This window comes from Triplophysa rosa, linkage group LG7 (assembly GCF_024868665.1).
Source record: "Triplophysa rosa linkage group LG7, Trosa_1v2, whole genome shotgun sequence".
NCBI classification, from domain to species: Eukaryota; Metazoa; Chordata; class Actinopteri; order Cypriniformes; family Nemacheilidae; genus Triplophysa; species Triplophysa rosa.
This window is the reverse complement of record NC_079896.1, coordinates 18,503,564-18,520,742: the sequence shown is the minus strand read 5'-3', so window position 1 is coordinate 18,520,742 and position 17,179 is coordinate 18,503,564. Positions and strand designations below refer to the sequence as shown.

The 17,179-nt window shown below is 38.8% G+C and overlaps 2 protein-coding genes across 2 annotated transcripts in view; one reads left to right on the top strand and one right to left on the bottom strand.

Annotated features, from left to right (window-relative positions):
* Positions 1-17,179, top strand: part of LOC130556700 (unconventional myosin-VIIa) — a 41,799-nt gene that overhangs the window by 5,534 nt on the left and 19,086 nt on the right. The window contains exons 4-29 of the mRNA XM_057337940.1: positions 348-532; positions 847-968; positions 1,085-1,227; positions 1,358-1,471; positions 4,104-4,257; positions 4,347-4,423; positions 4,519-4,638; positions 4,716-4,858; positions 5,088-5,298; positions 5,888-6,023; positions 6,132-6,295; positions 6,773-6,919; positions 7,828-7,986; positions 8,535-8,624; positions 8,704-8,798; positions 8,881-8,965; positions 9,270-9,488; positions 9,609-9,818; positions 9,913-10,122; positions 10,392-10,559; positions 10,697-10,987; positions 11,127-11,284; positions 11,369-11,495; positions 11,619-11,738; positions 11,858-12,031; positions 12,143-12,370. Of these exons, the coding sequence (XP_057193923.1) occupies positions 348-532; positions 847-968; positions 1,085-1,227; positions 1,358-1,471; positions 4,104-4,257; positions 4,347-4,423; positions 4,519-4,638; positions 4,716-4,858; positions 5,088-5,298; positions 5,888-6,023; positions 6,132-6,295; positions 6,773-6,919; positions 7,828-7,986; positions 8,535-8,624; positions 8,704-8,798; positions 8,881-8,965; positions 9,270-9,488; positions 9,609-9,818; positions 9,913-10,122; positions 10,392-10,559; positions 10,697-10,987; positions 11,127-11,284; positions 11,369-11,495; positions 11,619-11,738; positions 11,858-12,031; positions 12,143-12,370 (4,050 nt within the window). The remainder of the gene's footprint in view (positions 1-347; positions 533-846; positions 969-1,084; positions 1,228-1,357; positions 1,472-4,103; positions 4,258-4,346; positions 4,424-4,518; positions 4,639-4,715; positions 4,859-5,087; positions 5,299-5,887; positions 6,024-6,131; positions 6,296-6,772; positions 6,920-7,827; positions 7,987-8,534; positions 8,625-8,703; positions 8,799-8,880; positions 8,966-9,269; positions 9,489-9,608; positions 9,819-9,912; positions 10,123-10,391; positions 10,560-10,696; positions 10,988-11,126; positions 11,285-11,368; positions 11,496-11,618; positions 11,739-11,857; positions 12,032-12,142; positions 12,371-17,179) is intronic.
* Positions 12,462-15,703, bottom strand: LOC130556702 (E3 SUMO-protein ligase ZBED1-like). Its single transcript, XM_057337947.1, has 3 exons — positions 14,565-15,703; positions 13,509-14,116; positions 12,462-13,434 (listed from the first exon to the last, which is right to left on the bottom strand). The coding sequence occupies exons 1-3, from the start codon at positions 15,505-15,507 to the stop codon at positions 12,982-12,984; spliced, it is 2,004 nt and encodes a 667-aa protein (XP_057193930.1). The 5' UTR covers positions 15,508-15,703; the 3' UTR covers positions 12,462-12,981.

Sequence of the window (17,179 nt, the reverse complement as noted above, 5' to 3'; positions counted from 1 at the left end):
AAGGTATTTTATCAAGTGCATTTATAACTGTGGTGAAAAACAGTGCTCAATACATGTAAAAAACATTGAAATGTGCCTAGAAATTACACAATATAATCCACCTTGCTGGTGATGAAAGCATGAACTAGTTTCTCTAAATCTTGGCTTGAGACAAAACATCTGATTCTAGCTATATTTCTGAGATACAACGCGGATTTGCTTATTTATTAGAAATGTTCACAAATTCTTTCATGTTTGTTACACTGCTTAATCACATGTTATTTATCTCATTGTAAATGTGTTATTCTGCATCACACCTAAATTATTTGAGATTTTCAGATAATTTATTCACTGGCTGTTGCTTTCAGACATATACAGGGTCTATTCTTGTGGCAGTGAATCCTTACCAGCTGTTACCCATCTACACTCCAGAGCAGGTACAGCTGTACACAGACCGGCGTCTGGGAGATCTTCCCCCACATGTCTTTTGCATCGCAGACAGCTGTTACTTCAACATGCGCCGGAATCGCAAAGACCAGTGCTGCATTATTAGGTTCTGAGATAACAATTTTTCATTGGCTATTCATTACTTTAAACACATTACCTTGTTTGAACTTTTCTGCTCATTTTACTGTAAGATGCATTAGGACAAATTGCTTGCTTTTTGCTTGAAAGGACAGCTTTCAAAGTCATTTGACAGTCCTTTTAAGACCACAGTAATATACAGTATATGGGAAATGGCACAAGGTACAGACTAATCTACTAACAGTTGTATTTGCCCTGTAGTATCAAACATCTGCCTTATGTTGTGTTAGTGTTATCTGTTTGACATAATCTGAGAGTCTCTGGGTGTGTTCTGTTGACCAGTGGGGAGTCTGGAGCTGGAAAAACAGAGAGCACCAAACTATTGCTGCAGTTTCTTGCAGCTGTAAGTGGACAGCGCTCCTGGGTTGAGCAGCAGATTCTAGAGGCCAACCCTATCCTAGAAGGTAAAGTTATGTGTTTGTGTGAGCAACATGTATTTAAAGAAATAAATAATGTACTGTATGTTCTCCAGGTACTTCTAGGAACCATTTTAACATTCAGGTCAATTCTTATTTTGTAGCCTTTGGTAATGCCAAAACCATCCGCAATGACAACTCAAGCCGTTTCGGAAAATACGTAGAGATCCACTTTACCAAAAATGGAGCAATAGAGGGTGCCCGCATTGAACAGTACCTGCTTGAGAAATCACGTGTTTGTCGACAGGTAAGCCGCCCTGATGAATGAACAAAGATGCAATAAAATTCTATTATGTTTTTATTTACTTCGAGACAATTAAACCAAAGTCATTGATGTCATCCTGAACTACAAATAAGCAATAGTATGTTTGGCACAGGCAGCAGAAGAGAGAAACTACCACATCTTTTACTGCATGCTGCTGGGTATGCCACTTGACCAAAAGAAGATCCTGTCTCTAGGACATGCCACGGAATATAACTATCTCACCATGGTATTGATCATTGTAATCTTGACCACTCTTTATTTATACTTGTAAATTTTGTTAAGGTAAAGAATTAATATGAACCAGGGTTGGACACTAATGTAAGAACTTACACTAATGTAATTTCAGTTTAACATTGGAATTGAAATTGACACAAAGAGGATTTTTTTTATTGCAGTTCCAAGATCATTTAACATAGTAACACTTTAATTTCATAGAACTTCACAAGTTCTGTGACAAAACAAAAATAATCAAATCATTTTTAATTGTTTATATTTTCATTGTATTGTATTGTATTTTGAATAGTCTATCATTTAATGAAAGTTATCATTTATAAATGTTTCAGGTTGTTGTTGTATTAATATTAATAACATGAATATAATATAATTTTTGTAATGTTCTAAATATGTGATCCTGTCCTTAAAAAAACAACCCCGTAGGTAATTTGTGCCAGTGGTCTATTATGACGTCCCCTCGTGAGTTGATCGACCAAAACGCATTGTAATACCAGGTGTAAACAGGGCCACGGTTAAAAACATGACTGTCTCGTGTTGTATGTTACGTCGTTTTATTTGACCTGTTCAGTGCAGTAACTACGCAAATAGTGAAACTGAGAAATGCCTTTAAAGTTTTCACACCAGCCAGTCATTGCAGCCAGTTACTGCAATTTTGACCCTCTTGTTTCCAGGAGACACAAGACAGAACAGATGTCACAAAGCCCATTTCAAGCCTTAACTCAATTTTGAAAGAAACAGGAGCAAGAGACAAAAAACAGAGAGTGGGCAATTTATTGACAACTTCATTTAAACTCAAACAGGTTGTTCATCAGCTGATCAAAAGTTTAAGACCATATCCCAAAAAAACACAACAGAACTAAAAGTGACAAAAATGGACTCAGTAGTGAGTAGCCCCACCGTTCTTGTAGATCACTTCAAATACTCGTTTTGGCATGCTTGATGCGACTGTTTCCAGGAGGCTGGTGGGAATGTTGCTCCATGTGGTGAAGATGGCTTCACGAAGGGCATCCACGTTCTGGAACAGACGTCCGTTTTCGTAAACATCCCTTGCCATCCATCCCCAAACGTTCTCAATGGGATTTAGATCAGGGGAACAAGCGGGATGGTCCAAAAGAGTGATGTTATTCTCCTGGAAGTAGTCCTTTGTCAGGCGGGCATTGTGAACTGCAGCGTTGTCCTGTTGAAAGACCCAGTACTTACCGCACAGAAGAGGGCCCTCAGTCAAGAGGGATGCCCGCTGCAACATGTCCACATAGCCAGCCGCCGTTTGATGCCCCTGCACAACCTGAAGCTCCTTTTTCCCATTGATGAAAAAAGCACCCCAGATCATAACTGAGCCTCCTCCACTGTGCCGCATAGAAAACATCTCCAGTGGGATCTCCTTGTCATGCCAGTAACGTTGGAAGCCATCAGGACCGTCCAGGTTAATTTTTTTCTCATCAGAGAATAAAACTTTCTTCCACCTTTCAATGTCTTATGTTTGGTGCTCCCTTGAAAATTCCAAACGGGCAAGTTTGTGGCGTGGAAGAAGACGTGGCTTTTGAAGACGTTTTTTTGTTCTTGAAGCCCTTCTCTCGCAGATGCCGTTTTATGGTTATTGGGCTGCAGTCAGCATCAGTAAGGGCCTTAATTTGGGTTGAAGATCGGCCTGTGTCTTCACGGACAGCCTGTCGGATCCTCCGGCTCAGTGCAGGGGAATTTTTTTGGGTCTACCACTTGACTTTTTTGTCCCATAACTCTCAGGATCTTTTAAGAAATTTGCAATGACTGTCTTACTGCATCCAACCTTGGCAGCGATGGCACGTTGCGAGAGCCCTTGCTTGTGCAGCTCAACAATCCTGCCACGTTCAAAGACAGAAAGCATTTTTGTCTTTGCCATAAGGAGATCATGACAGTGTCACTGCCTGAAGAACAATGACATGAAAGCCATATTTTTGCGCAGATTTGAACTTTTTAAGTCTATGGTCTTAAGCTAATGAACAGCCAATAAATTGCCTACTCCCTGTTTTTTGTCTCTTGTACCTGTTTCTTGTTTTGTCATTTTGAAGCAGTACTTACAACCTGGTTACGATCCACCAGCAAGAAATGCGAAATACTTGTAATGGTAAGATAAGAAGTGCCTTAAGATTTTGTTCAGGAGTGTATATGTATTTGACAGACCCTTTGGTTAAGCGACTTGCATTCAATTAATATATTTAATTAGTTTGTTCTGGGGATCAAAGCAGCTAGTCTTGTGCTGCCAAAGCGATGCTCTAACCAAGCGACCGGAACTTCACCAAGCTTTTAACGTTTACATTAAACACCACAAAACATCAAGGTTTCTATAGTGATGATAATGTGCTGCCGATAGGCACTAATTAAAAAAATGCTCCTATGGGGGTGTATTTGAAGGATGGGACAAATTACCCATGTTGTATGGGTTGGAGGATAATGTGTACTTTGGAATACAATTATACATCTTGTTTACTAGCTAAATTCAATTTAAAAAAAAATCTATCAGAATATAAAAGGAAATTCATTATTTTGTTCTGAAATGGTCCACAACTGTAATATTAACAAGAAGGTAATTGTTAAATTAAACGTCATGTGTAACTGTTAAATAAACCATGGTTATGTTGGATTAGGGTAATTGCACTACCTGTGAAGGACGGGATGACATAAAGGAGTACGCCAGCTTCCGTTCAGCAATGAAAATCCTAACATTTACAGAAAATGACACATGGGAAATTAACAAGCTGCTGGCTGCCATTCTCCACCTGGGGAATGTAGACTTTGAGGGTGAGGAGAAATCAATAGCAAATTACCAAAAAGACAAAAACTGAAGTAAAGTGTCTATTTGGACTTTATTTTCATATTCTGTTTTTAAGAAACCATGATGAACAACCTGGAGGGCTGTGATGTACTCACATCTTCTCATTTCAGCATGGCTGCACAGTTATTAGAGGTCATTTTTAAACTTCAGTATATTTCCCTTATATACTAATAAAAACATTGTATATGCCCACAGCACACTCAAGCCCAGTGTCCTTTTTTTTGTAGGTAGCCCCAAAAGCCCTGGATGTGAGTTTAACACAACGATCTTTGATGACAAACAGGGAGAGCGTGTCTAAACCTCTCACCCCAGCACAAGCCATGGACGGCAGAGATGCTTTTGTAAAGGTTGTGCAACTGAATGTAAATTTGGTTTATGTCAGATCTTTATCAGTGTGCAGTTCTCAAATTATTTCTGTGCGCAGGCCATCTATGGAAAGCTATTTGTGTGGATTGTAGAGAAAATAAACAGCGCCATTTACAAACCACCTCCTGATGACCTCAAACACGTCCGACTTTCAATTGGCTTGTTGGACATTTTCGGATTTGAAAACTTCAAAAACAACAGGTTTGTAATTTAAATGTTTTATGAGATTTATCTATTGTTAATGTATAATGTAATGTATAATGTATTTTACAAAAACATTTAAAGTTAAATGATCATTTACTTATTTTCATGTCATCCCCAACCGGAATGAATATTTATGTAGATCAAAAAATTGGAATTTTTGACAGACATGAGGATGAGTAAATGATAAGGTAAAATATTATTTTAATTTTGTATGTGATCCCTGTAGCTTTGAACAGCTCTGCATTAACTTTGCCAATGAGCAGCTTCAGCAGTTCTTTGTGAAACATGTCTTCAAACTTGAACAGCAAGAATATGCCCGTGAAGACATAGTATGGAAGAACATTGATTTCAGCGACAACCAACGCACACTCGATGTCCTGGCCATAAAGTCTCTCAACATTCTTTCCCTTATTGATGAAGAGAGTCACTTCCCTAAGGTTATAAAATATAGTTGCCCTTGTTTACAAAGTAGACTTGCCTTTATCATTTGTTTATTATGAGTATGTGATTATTGGTCTCTAATCTCATATCTGCAATTGTAATATTGTGTTCATGAGCCTTCCAGATGCTTGAATTCCAATATCTATACTGTAAAACGTTTTGCTATATTGCAACTTACTGTAGATTGAATTTACAATTTTGTTGTAAACACAAACTTACCTAGTTCTTACATGTTTAAATCTTTCATAAAACAAGACTAAATATCTTAGGTCATCTTTCTTGTTACATAAATGTATCGTAATTTAAGAAGTTTTAAATAGTTTTTAATAGAAAACATGTCATTTTTGCAGTGTTGCTGTGCTAATGCCAGTAATGAGACCAGTATCTTCTTGCTTTTTTTAAAATTTTGATTAAAGTAAAGTATAACCCGAATTGAAAACAGTACTAATATGAAAGTAGTAATTAAATCTATAGTAAGTTACTGGCAAACCTTCTGCAAAACTACAGCAAAGTTTTACAGTGTATCCACCATTGAAAACCTGTAGTTTGCTGCTTATTTTTTACCAGTCTGTGATATTTGTTTAGGGCACAGACACTACCATGCTCAACAAAATGAATCAAGTTCATGGGAAGGATGATATTTATATATCTCCAAAGAATAATCATGACACAAAGTTTGGAATCCTGCATTTTGCTGGACCTGTCTACTATGACTCAAAAGGTATGATTGGGCTACAGGACTTCATTGTTGTATTTGGGTTTTACATGATCTAATGTAAAGGATCTAGGATCTAATAAAGGATCTTTGTTATCATGTGCTTTGATATAGGTTTTCTTGAGAAGAACAGAGATGCTCTGAGTGGTGATATCATTCAGTTAGTGCAAACATCATCAAATAAGCTCCTAAACCAAATATTCCACAATGAGCTTAGCACCGCAGATGGAAAAACTACTACCAGTCACATAATTGTAACCCCAAAAAACTCACTCCGGGTAAGCTAAAAATAGCTAGTGACTAAAATCATTCGAATATATATCTTATATCAGTATTTAGACCATTAAATGACTTAAAAGTATGTGGACAGCCTGACATCACACCTAGTAGTGATTGTTGATTTTATTTCAAAATCATGGCTTTTAATAGGGAATTGGTCCTTCCTAACAATTTCGTGTCTTTGGGAATAACTTTACAGGCATTTTATCCATCCATTTAGGTATGCAAAAGTCAGGCTTTCCAAGGTGGTCTAGGTTTTATGCAGGCCACACTAAACCCCTTCCTTCAAGGTCACCAAGTTGGAAATCCACTAAGCTCTACAATTTAATTGTATATTACTAATAAGACCATTCCATGTAAATTAAGGGGTCTAACCAAACTCTTTAATTAGAATGAAGTGTCCACATACTTTAAACATTAGTCTGATCAAATCACGGGTCTTCATTTTCTTGCCATATTGTTTGCCGCTCCCTCAGCAAACATCAGAGTCGGGTTCAAAGAAGCAGGTTCCCACATTAACTGGTCAGTTTCGTCAGTCATTGGACTCTTTAATGAAGACTCTAACTGCCTGTCAGCCTTTCTTTATTCGCTGTATCAAACCCAATGACTACAAGAAGCCTATGGTAAGTACAGTTTATCTATTCGTCTTTTAACCCAAAATCTATATTGGTACAATTTAATTTGCATCACATTTTAATCATGTATCAGATGCTTTTAAGCAATTTACAGATGAGAACTAAGCAATCACCAAAAAAGGCAAGAAGGTCCCAGTTAGTCTAGCACAGTACACATAACTTTTTTAATGAAAACAAGTATAGAATAGAAAAATAAATAAGTAAGTGCTAGTATTACTGGCTCAGGTGTTGAGGAAAAATATGGGTCTTTAGCTGTTTCTTGAAGATGGATAAAGATTCAGCTGCTTTGGTTGAGATGGGCAAGTTATTACACCAGTGGTGAACAGTCAAGAAAAATGTATGAATATGATTTTCTGTATTTTTGGGATGTTCACTAGTAGAATGAAAGGGCACATAGGTCTGAATTAGTGAGATTTCGTAGGGATGCAGAGCCAGTGGTTATCTTGTAAGCAAACATCGGAGCCTTAAATTTGTGTGTTCTCTTTGGCTCAGTTTAGAGTAGACCAGTCTTGCGCTTGCATTCTGGATCATTTTCAGAGGTTTCACAGTACTTGTTGGAAAGCCAGCCAGGAGAGCATTACAATAGTAAAGTCTGGATAGAACCAGAGCTTGGACAAGGACTTGTGTAACATGCTCTGATAGGAAAGGGTTTCCTCATCTAAAGGCAAATCTGTAGGACTGTACCATTCTAGCGATATGGTCTGTAAAGCTTAAATTGTCATCAGTCACCAAGGTTCCTGGCTCTCCTGGAAGGAGTTACTGTATGGTTGAGGAGCTTAAATGAATGGAGAGGTTGTGTTAAAAGGTTTTCCGAGATCACAATCAGTTCTGTCTTTGTTTTATATTCCCAGTACTGAAAGGATTTTAGTTTGTACAGTTCCATATTTCTGTTTCAGCTTTTTGACAGGGAGCTGTGCATTCGTCAGCTTCGTTACTCCGGCATGATGGAGACTATCCGCATAAGGAAAGCTGGCTATCCCATCCGCCACACATTTGACGAGTTCCTGGATCGCTACCGTGTCCTACTGAAGTCCAGTGTTTGTGATCCCAAAACTGTGAGAAATGCTTGATTTAATGTTATTGAATATTAATTTGTGTTTGGTATGGAAACAGTATTGAAAATGAAACAGTTGTCATTTACTACTAATGTCTTTTAAAAGCATGGTTTTCATTTTTCCAAAAGGAGTTGTTTATTACAGAGTAACACTGTCAAGCAAGTTTTCTGAAATTTTGTCGTATGGCTTCAGGAGGCTTGAAGTATGTAGACATATGGCCATAAGGACTAGTTGGTGCCTTTTATGTATGGATTGACAATTAAAGATGGTCTCTCCCCCAACTTGTGTGGATCAATTTCTGTAAACTGACTTGTGTAAGGGTAACTGGTTCTCGGCACGAGTATAGCCCATAGATGCTTGAAGGGTGTTGAGAATAAATAAATAAATATATGGATTGACTGCAGGCCCCATTTGCTTTCATTGTGTAGAACAACATGAGGTTAAGTAAAAAATGATAAAATTTCATTTTTGGGTGACCTTTCCTCTATCTATGTTAAACTTCTTACTGTTTAGCTGTCTGTGTTAAAATACCATTTGATTGGTTAAAGGAGAGTGTCAAGAAATGTTGTGAAAGCATCTGTGAGAATGTGCTGATTGAAGATGATTGGAGGATTGGCAAAACCAAAGTGTTTCTGAAGGTACTGAGATGAATTTTACAGTTATAGCTGTAGAATTGTAAAGGCACTCCAGTTCTAACCTGCTATATTTATTTGTCAGGATTGCCACGATACAGTTTTGGAAATGGCACGAGACAAAGCTTTGAACGAGAAAGCACTTCTTATTCAAAAAGTCCTCAGAGGATTCAAATACAGGTATAAGATTAAAAGATGATCTCTGACATGTTTCTAGAGAAATTTATCACACTGGTTTAATCGCCATTTTGTGATGCTCCAGGAAAGCGTTCCTGAAAAAGAGAGCAGCAGCTGTGGTCATACAGAAATACTGGCGTGGACACAAAGTCAGAAAACTTTACAGAGTGGTAAGCTGTCCTCTGGCTACAGAGTGATGTCACTTCATGTTCCTCTGAAGGGAAAGAGAGACAACTTCGTATGAAAATTGTTGCAAGTAAATGTACAGGATTGCCTTAAATGATCTCAAATGATGTACTTGATGTAGTCTTGTATTCTTATGGCTCACACAGTTGAGGGTTGTAGTCGTCATGAGCCCTCAAAGGGTCCTTTTGCAGAGCCCACACTAGTATTGACCTAACAGTGGACTGTTGCTCAACAAAATATGTGGGAAAGTGTAGATTCTTATGTAGTGTGTCAATTCTCTTTCTGCAGGTCCAGTTGGGTTTTGCCCGTCTGCAGGCTCAAGTGCGATCTCGGCAGATGGCCTGGCAATATAAACAAAAGCAACAGGCAACTTTGCTGCTTCAGGCTCAGACCCGTGGCTATCTGATGAGAAAGGAGTGGAAACGAAAGCAAAAGGCAGTGATGCTCCTCCAGGCTTACACCAGGGGAACTCTAGCCAGAAGGGCGGTCAAGAAGTTGAAGAGAGATGTAAGCTGTTTCCTGATGGATAGACATACCATATTTGGATGGATGATCACATAATTATTGATATATCACACCTCTTTGATCTGGCTGGTGTATCATAACTGTGCTTCGTGTTGTTTGTAGGATTTACTTTCACTTCAGGAACGCAGGGCTGAAGAGCTTGCTGTTCTAGAGAGACAAAAGAAGTTAGAGTATGTCCTGCATCAGAAAAGAGAAAGAGAGGCAGCTGAACAGCTAGAGTCTATCACTGACCAGGAAATGGTGGATGATATTTTTGGCTTCTTGCCTAGCATGGTTGGAGGACAGGAAGGCCAGGCACCTGCTGGCTTTGAGGTCAGAGATCAAGACTTTTAAAAGAAGTAGAACATTAACAATAAGATTAATTGTGTCTGGTGATAGCTGGGAACTCTTGTTTACGTTTGCTTAGGATTTGGAGAGTAAACGGGCAGTCCTTGAGGAGGTGGATCTGGATGATGCTCCACTAATGGAAATTCCAGAGGAAGACTATGATGATTTGGATGAGTACTCTTTTTCCAAATTTGCTTCGATGTACTTCCAGGGCACTGCTACACCTATACATATTCGTCAGAGAATACGTCAGCCTTTGCTTTACCATGAGGATGAAAATGATGTTCTGGTAAAGCCTTTTCCAATCTTTAGTTAATTCGTTTTTTTTTTTTGCGTTTTATATACCTTATTATTGTGCTGGCATGCTTCATACACACAATGATTCCACAAAGAACCTTTTGTGAAACTGAAAGGTTCTTTGGATGTTAAAGGTTCTTGATGGAACCATTTAGACAAAAAAGGTTCTTCTATGGCACCGTGAAGCACCTTTATTTTAAGAGTGTAGAGTGTAACACATTGTAACTCACCACTTAATATTACTACTGCTCTTCCCAACAGGCTTCCTTAACAGTTTGGTGGATGATTTTAAGATTTATGGGTGATCTTCCTGAACCAAAAGTTCAAAAGATCTCTAGAAATGAACCAGGGTTAGCTGATCGCTCGCTTCAGAAAGATGTGGCCTCTCGACAAGGTAGACGCCTCAGCCATATGGTGGGCCTGGACCAGGTGAGCGGCTTCCTGTTTATAATGACTCAACAGTGATGTTTTTTCAACACTATACACCTGCCAACATATTTTCCTTCTGTTTGAATTACTTGAAAATACACAAAGAATATGTTGTATTTACATCTCATAATTTTCAGAGGCTGCGAAATTCAAGAAACACACAGGACAGGAGTGTTACTATTTCTGATGAGGCTACTGGCAAAAGAAAGGCTTCAACTTTTACAGACATTCTATCTCGAAACAGAAAAGCATCAAGTGTCTCAGAGGAGCTTCCAAACCGCAAATTATCTGCTATACCAGAGCAGAAAAACAGAAAGGGCTCTACTTTCACTGATCTAATGTCCCAAAACAGAAAGACCTCCACAACACCAGTGAGGGATCCACCAAACAGAAGGTCTAGTAGAAAACCATCTATCATTTTAGAAGAGGTGAGACCAACAAGAATATTACAAATCTGTAATGGCACTCACTATTATTATTGCACATTTTTTTATTTGATCATCATCTTTGTCAAATAAATAAATATTTTTACATTTTTATCTTGATTCTTGAATTCTTCATATGAAGGTCGGGGATGGGTCAGAAGTTTCAAAACCACCAACTGTGCAAACCGTTAGCGAAGAAGATGAAATGAATGGAGATGAACTTACTCTGGACCGCCCAATGACATCTCTTGAAAAGCTGCATATCATAGTTGGATATGCCATTGTCAGACGTGACCTTAGGTTGTAATTTAAAATAATGAAATCTATTATTTAGTGGCCAGATGTTTTTCCTATTAATCATCCTTAGCATATCTATGTTTTTAGGGATGAAATCTACTGTCAGATCTGTAAACAGCTCCAGGAAAACCCTAGTCGTGGAAGCTTCTTCCGTGGCTGGATCCTTCTGTCGATCTGCTTGGGCATCTTCCCTCCTACTGAGCGCTTTATTAAGGTGATTAAAGAACTATTCTCTGTTAAACACTTTGATGCATATTGCAACTCTTAATATGTGGGGTATCACATTTAATTCGACACTTCATTGTGTTGCTCTAAATATCTTCTCATTTCCTTACAGTACCTGCAAAGTTTTCTTCGGTTTGGCCCTGTGGGATATGCACCATACTGTGCAGAAAGACTAAGGCGCACAGTTTCCAATGGAGTGCGTGGCGAGCCTCCCAGCTGGCTGGAGCTCCAGGTAAAAATACTAATACCATATTATCTTAAGGCTCCAGAAAGTTGGCCTTGTGCCTAATGACCTGTAGAAGAAATCATAAAATAGATTATATGATTCATGATCTTATTGTTTAATAACAGGCTACAAAGTCCAAGAAACCCATTGCCATCTCAGTCACCCTGATGGATGGCAGAACTGTCAGTTTACCTGTAGATTCTGCATCAACTTCTAAAGAGGTCTGCCAAGTTCTCTCACAAAAAGTCAGAGTTCAGGACATATTTGGCTTCTCGCTTTATGTGGCTTTGTATGACAAGGTACATGGCTTGTACTAAGATTTGCTCACATGTGCCTGAATTATTACAACTATGGAAGCATATTTAATCCAGATATTACTGTTCAGGACAGTATGGTATCTCTTCCTCTAGGTGTGGTCTCTGGGTGGTGGCAGAGAACATGTGATGGATGCTATCTCTCAGTGTGAACAGGAAGTAAAGAGAAAGGGTGGGCAGGAGCAACATGCCCCCTGGCGTCTCTACTTCCGTAAAGAAATCTTCACACCTTGGCATGACTGCAGCCAGGATAATGTTAGCACAGACCTTATCTACAGACAGGTCATCAGAGGTCTGAAGTATGGAGAGTACCAGTGTGAAAAGGTGTGTCTGAGACTATTTTAATATGAGTTACGTTGTCTTAAGATAGAGGATTAGTGTTGCTATTAGTGAACCTGTGTTGATATTAGGGCTGCACGATTTGAGGAAAATGTCACATTGCGATTATTGAGGTAAAAATTGCGATGTGCGATTGCGATACGATAAACTGGGTGTAAAGAGTCAACTTGGTTGTTATCAAGGAAAATGCACACAGATAACTGAAAATGCTGAAATTTGTATTTCTCAACTGAGATATACAGTACAAACTAGCAACAAGAACTAGAAATGCACAAAGTTTTCAAATTAAAATAAAATGTTATCAAATTAAATAACAGTAACATCTTTGCATTGCTGAATAAATTAACTTAAAAATATATTTTCTCAACAGTACAGGTAAATAAAACAAATAGAACATAAATACGGATATACAGATTTTTAGGAAAATAATCCCAACAAACGGACATTTAAGCAGGATGTAACACATACTTGTATAAACTCTTTTGAAAAAAGAAACTGGATATAAAAGTGTGGTTCAAAACTTAAACCTCTATAATCTTTGTTGTTACTTTAAATGACCAACTGGTTGTACATTCAAATCCTCGTTCTAAAACATTCTATTTAGTGCTTGAGAGGTTCTTTGCCAAAAAAACAAGCATATCTACCTTGTCTGGTTTCAGACAGGAGCGATGATTCGATACAACATTACCACTAGTGCTAAAAGCTCTCTCTGATGCAGAGCTTGTTGCTTGTGTGCACAGATATTTCTGTGCTAGTTTGCATAGCCTAGGGAAGTTTATTTTGTAACTCTTCCACCATTTCAGTGGATCTTCTTCATGGTCTACAACACATGGCATGTAAATGTAAGCATTAAGTTCAGCAGCTACTGCTTCTCTAAACAGCACCATGGGATCAAATGATGCTGTTGATGTTGTGCTTGTGGTTTTCTTAAAGAAACTGGCCAGGTTTTTTTTCCTGGATTTAGCAGCAGGTGGACTTTCTACATCCAGTTCCAGGCTATCCTCCATCGCTGCAGTACTTTGGGCTACAGGCTGCTGCTGGTGAATGTCCTGAAATAAAAAAAACGCATGTTATAAATCTGTTACATGTAATTCTTACCGGTTAACAGTGTGATTTCACTCACTATCAACTCCGAGATTACTCGTTCCTTTAAGGTCTGGGTCTCCTCTGCAGCGATGTATTGTGTTCGAAACCTTGGGTCTAGGAACGAAGACATGTTTAGCAGGTCCTGTGTGTCACTGTCTTCATATTTCTTGTTGAGGTAGGCCAGAATTTTTGATTTCAGTGATTTGGTCAGGTTAGTGTCCTCTTCCTCTTCAGCTAGCACTGAGGTGTTCAGAAGATGCAGAGTAGGTTTCACACAAGATATGCTTACATATCGTTCACCTGACAGGGCATCCGTGAAGTCCTGGAGTGGGCTGAGTGCCTTGTTCACAGATTCCAGGACCTCCAGGTCCTGCCATGTGGGCAGTAGGTGTCGCACTTTGCGGTCTGCAGAGAGAACCTTGGACAAGGCATTTTGCTGCTCCAGGACTCTAGCTATCATCTTCTGAGTGGAACCCCATCGCGTTGAGCAGTCTGTCACCATGGCATGCTCTGGGAGGTTGAGTTCTCTTTGGGCTTCCTTCAAGGCCACTCTTTTCTTCCAGCTATGGGAGAAGTGGCCCACAATCTTTCTACATATCCCAGTAGCCCTGCTAATGCATTGTGCATTATCTTTCAGCGCATTTTCTGTGAATGAGAAGAATTTGTGAAAAAAGACAAACTTACTAAAGTGACATTTGCAAAACATTTAATATTCACAGTTTCACACTCTGACAACATGCTCAGTTCCATACTAATGCATAAAACAGTAACACAAAATTATAACAAACAAATACAGTTATTAATATTCATATCAAGTCACAAATCTCAATCTAACGAAAGATGAAAGGAAATAAAATAAAACGTTTAGTAATTGGCATAGCTGCGGCAGATGTATCCGTTACACAATCATTTTAAGAGTTATGTGTCTTGCTAATAATCATGAAAAATAAATTAAATGGGCCATTTCTAGTTAACTTTGACACTCCTATTTCTATACTGTATATTTAGATTTATTCTTAAATCGACGCTAATCGCTGTCCTCTCGAACGTACAGTAGCATCAAATATGAAAATAAGAAATTAATTTAACTTACCGATGGCCAGATGAAGTCTATGCCCAAAGCACTGGAACCTAATCCAGTGATTAAGCGCCACCGCTTTGACGATGTTACTGCCGTTGTCTGTAGTGACAGCGACCTGAGCATTCTCACAGAGGTCCCATGCAGCCAGTGCCTCTCTCAAACCCGCGGCTATGTTCTCTCCCGTGTGGTCGTCAGGGAAATAGGATGTTTGCAGGCAACGGCTTTTCAGTTCAAACTCCTCGTCGACAAAGTGTACAGTTAGGCTAATATATGGCTCCGTCGTCCTGCTTGACCAAAGGTCCGTAGTGGTTGAAAAGAATTTCACCGTAGATATTTCTAGTTGAACCTCGCTACGGCACTTATTGTAAAGCTCAGGTATTGCAACTTGAGAGAAATAGTTTCGCGAGGGCAGCTGGTATCTCTTGTCCAATGTGCGAATCATTTTCTGAAATCCCTCTTTGCTAACGGTGTATATGGGCATCATGTCTTTTGCCAAGCAGTGCGTGATGGAGTCAGTGATTTCTTTATATCTTTGCGATGTCTTGTCATATGGCGTGACACTCGCAAACACATCTGTAATTATGTGTTGTTTTGTTCTGCTCGCAGGTTGTGCTTTGTTTTGTTCGGTCTCTTTACTACTCTTGGCTTTTACCGTCATGCATTCATCATACTTTTCTCTGTGTTGTTTCAGGTGCTGATATAAATTTGTCGTGTTGCCACGAGATGTAGCAACTTTAGTTTTGCAAATTCTGCACAGTACCTCTCTCTGCTCAGTGTCTGATATCCTGAAGCCAAAATATTGCCAAATAACAGAGGTAGCATTTTTTCTGGGCACTAGTTCAGTGTCGGCCTGCTCCGTATCCATTTTCTCCCGTCTCCACACGGCGCCCCGCAAGTCACGTGACCAAGCACACGCGCCACCGCCACACAAGACAACTCGTTTTTTTTCTCGCATAGAAAATGGGCATACATCACTTCGAATGGATGTATTGTCACGTCCACGAATGCACTTGTTTCTTTAATATAATCGCAATTTTTGCCGTCATGTAATCGCATAGGCTGACATCGCGATTGCGATTGCGATGTGATTAATCGTGCAGCACTAGTTGATATATTTCCAATTGAAACATAAAGTTGAAGCCGGGGATGTTAGATAGACTAGATGGACCGGTGTCTTGACATTTCATCCTACCCGACACATTGTCCTACTAAAATAACCTGTTCATTTTATACTGATAGGACAATCTGATAGGGTATTGTGCGGTGTAAAATCATCCTATTTATTTATTTTGTTGAGAATGCATCGTCAATTTTTTTGTTCCTGTATGAAAATACAGTACATTGTATATGCGTTTATCTGATAAAGGTACTTTTAAAAAATAAAGCTAACAAACACGAAACAACCCCACAAAATTTACATTTTTGGGAGTTTACCAGACTGGGTTTAAACCTGCTGTAGTCCCAGACTAAAATAAATGTTAGACCGGAAAACTACTTGAACTGACATAAATATATCAGTGCCTTTGTTAAGTCTCAAGATGCACATCAGTAATGTTTTAAAACATCTTTGTAAAAATCCTAATTTGTAGGCACCGGTGGTCTGTGCACCAACATGTTGCGCAATAGCACTTAGGGCGACCCGTGTTCAAATCCCAGCTCGTGGTCATTTCCTGCTCCTGGGGCCGGTTGCACCAGCTGTGCGTAAGCTACAACTTACCCTAGTTTTGACTTAAATGGGCACTAAGTTACAACTTACGCACTACTAAATATTTTTGAGTTGCACCATTCAACATAGCTGAAGCGTAATGTTACATACAAACTAAATATTTATGGATGCCTCCCGTCAGGAGTAAATGTAGGAATAAAATAGCAGAGTCACTGACCTAACTGAATAAGCTCCTGTTTCACTCGACATTCTTTAATTATTTACACACATGATAATGCTGACATTTACAGTAACTTACATTTTAAAATAGAGAACATTATGTGATGACATTTAATTGTTGACGGCTCTAACAAGAACCGTCCTAGCGCGCCTCCATGTGTGTATTGTATATCTGCCTTGTGCACGTCAAAAATATTTGTGCACGTCTTTTTATTTCATTGGCGGTTGGCAGTAAAATGAATTCACCCATATTGCATGTCATTTATTATTGCATTAATGAGGCTGTATTGTTTTTAATCAGCAATTGTTTATTAATCTAATTGGAAATATGTTATTCATGATAGGTAGTATTCTACTTAATACCATTTTTTTACCGTTATTATATGAGGTAAAATAAGTTTAAATCAAGAATGTTTTGAAATTAAAAACTTTCAACACAACTTTTTCTCACAAATTAAAAGGCTGCTATTGGACAATTAAAGGTAAACGTCATATTATGCGACTACGCATTACTTTACGGAGAGCTTACGAACTACTAGCTACGTTCTGCCTTAAGACCAAATAGTGCAACCGAATAACATACAGATTTAGTTACAAACTAGCTAGTAGTTACTAAGTCTCTAGTGTTGACTTTACATTCACATTTAAGAGAGAACTTATGAATGGCTGGTACAACCCTACCCTGTTACCTAGTCTCGTCCCACAATTTCCTGTCTCCACTGTACTATCTGATAGAGCTACA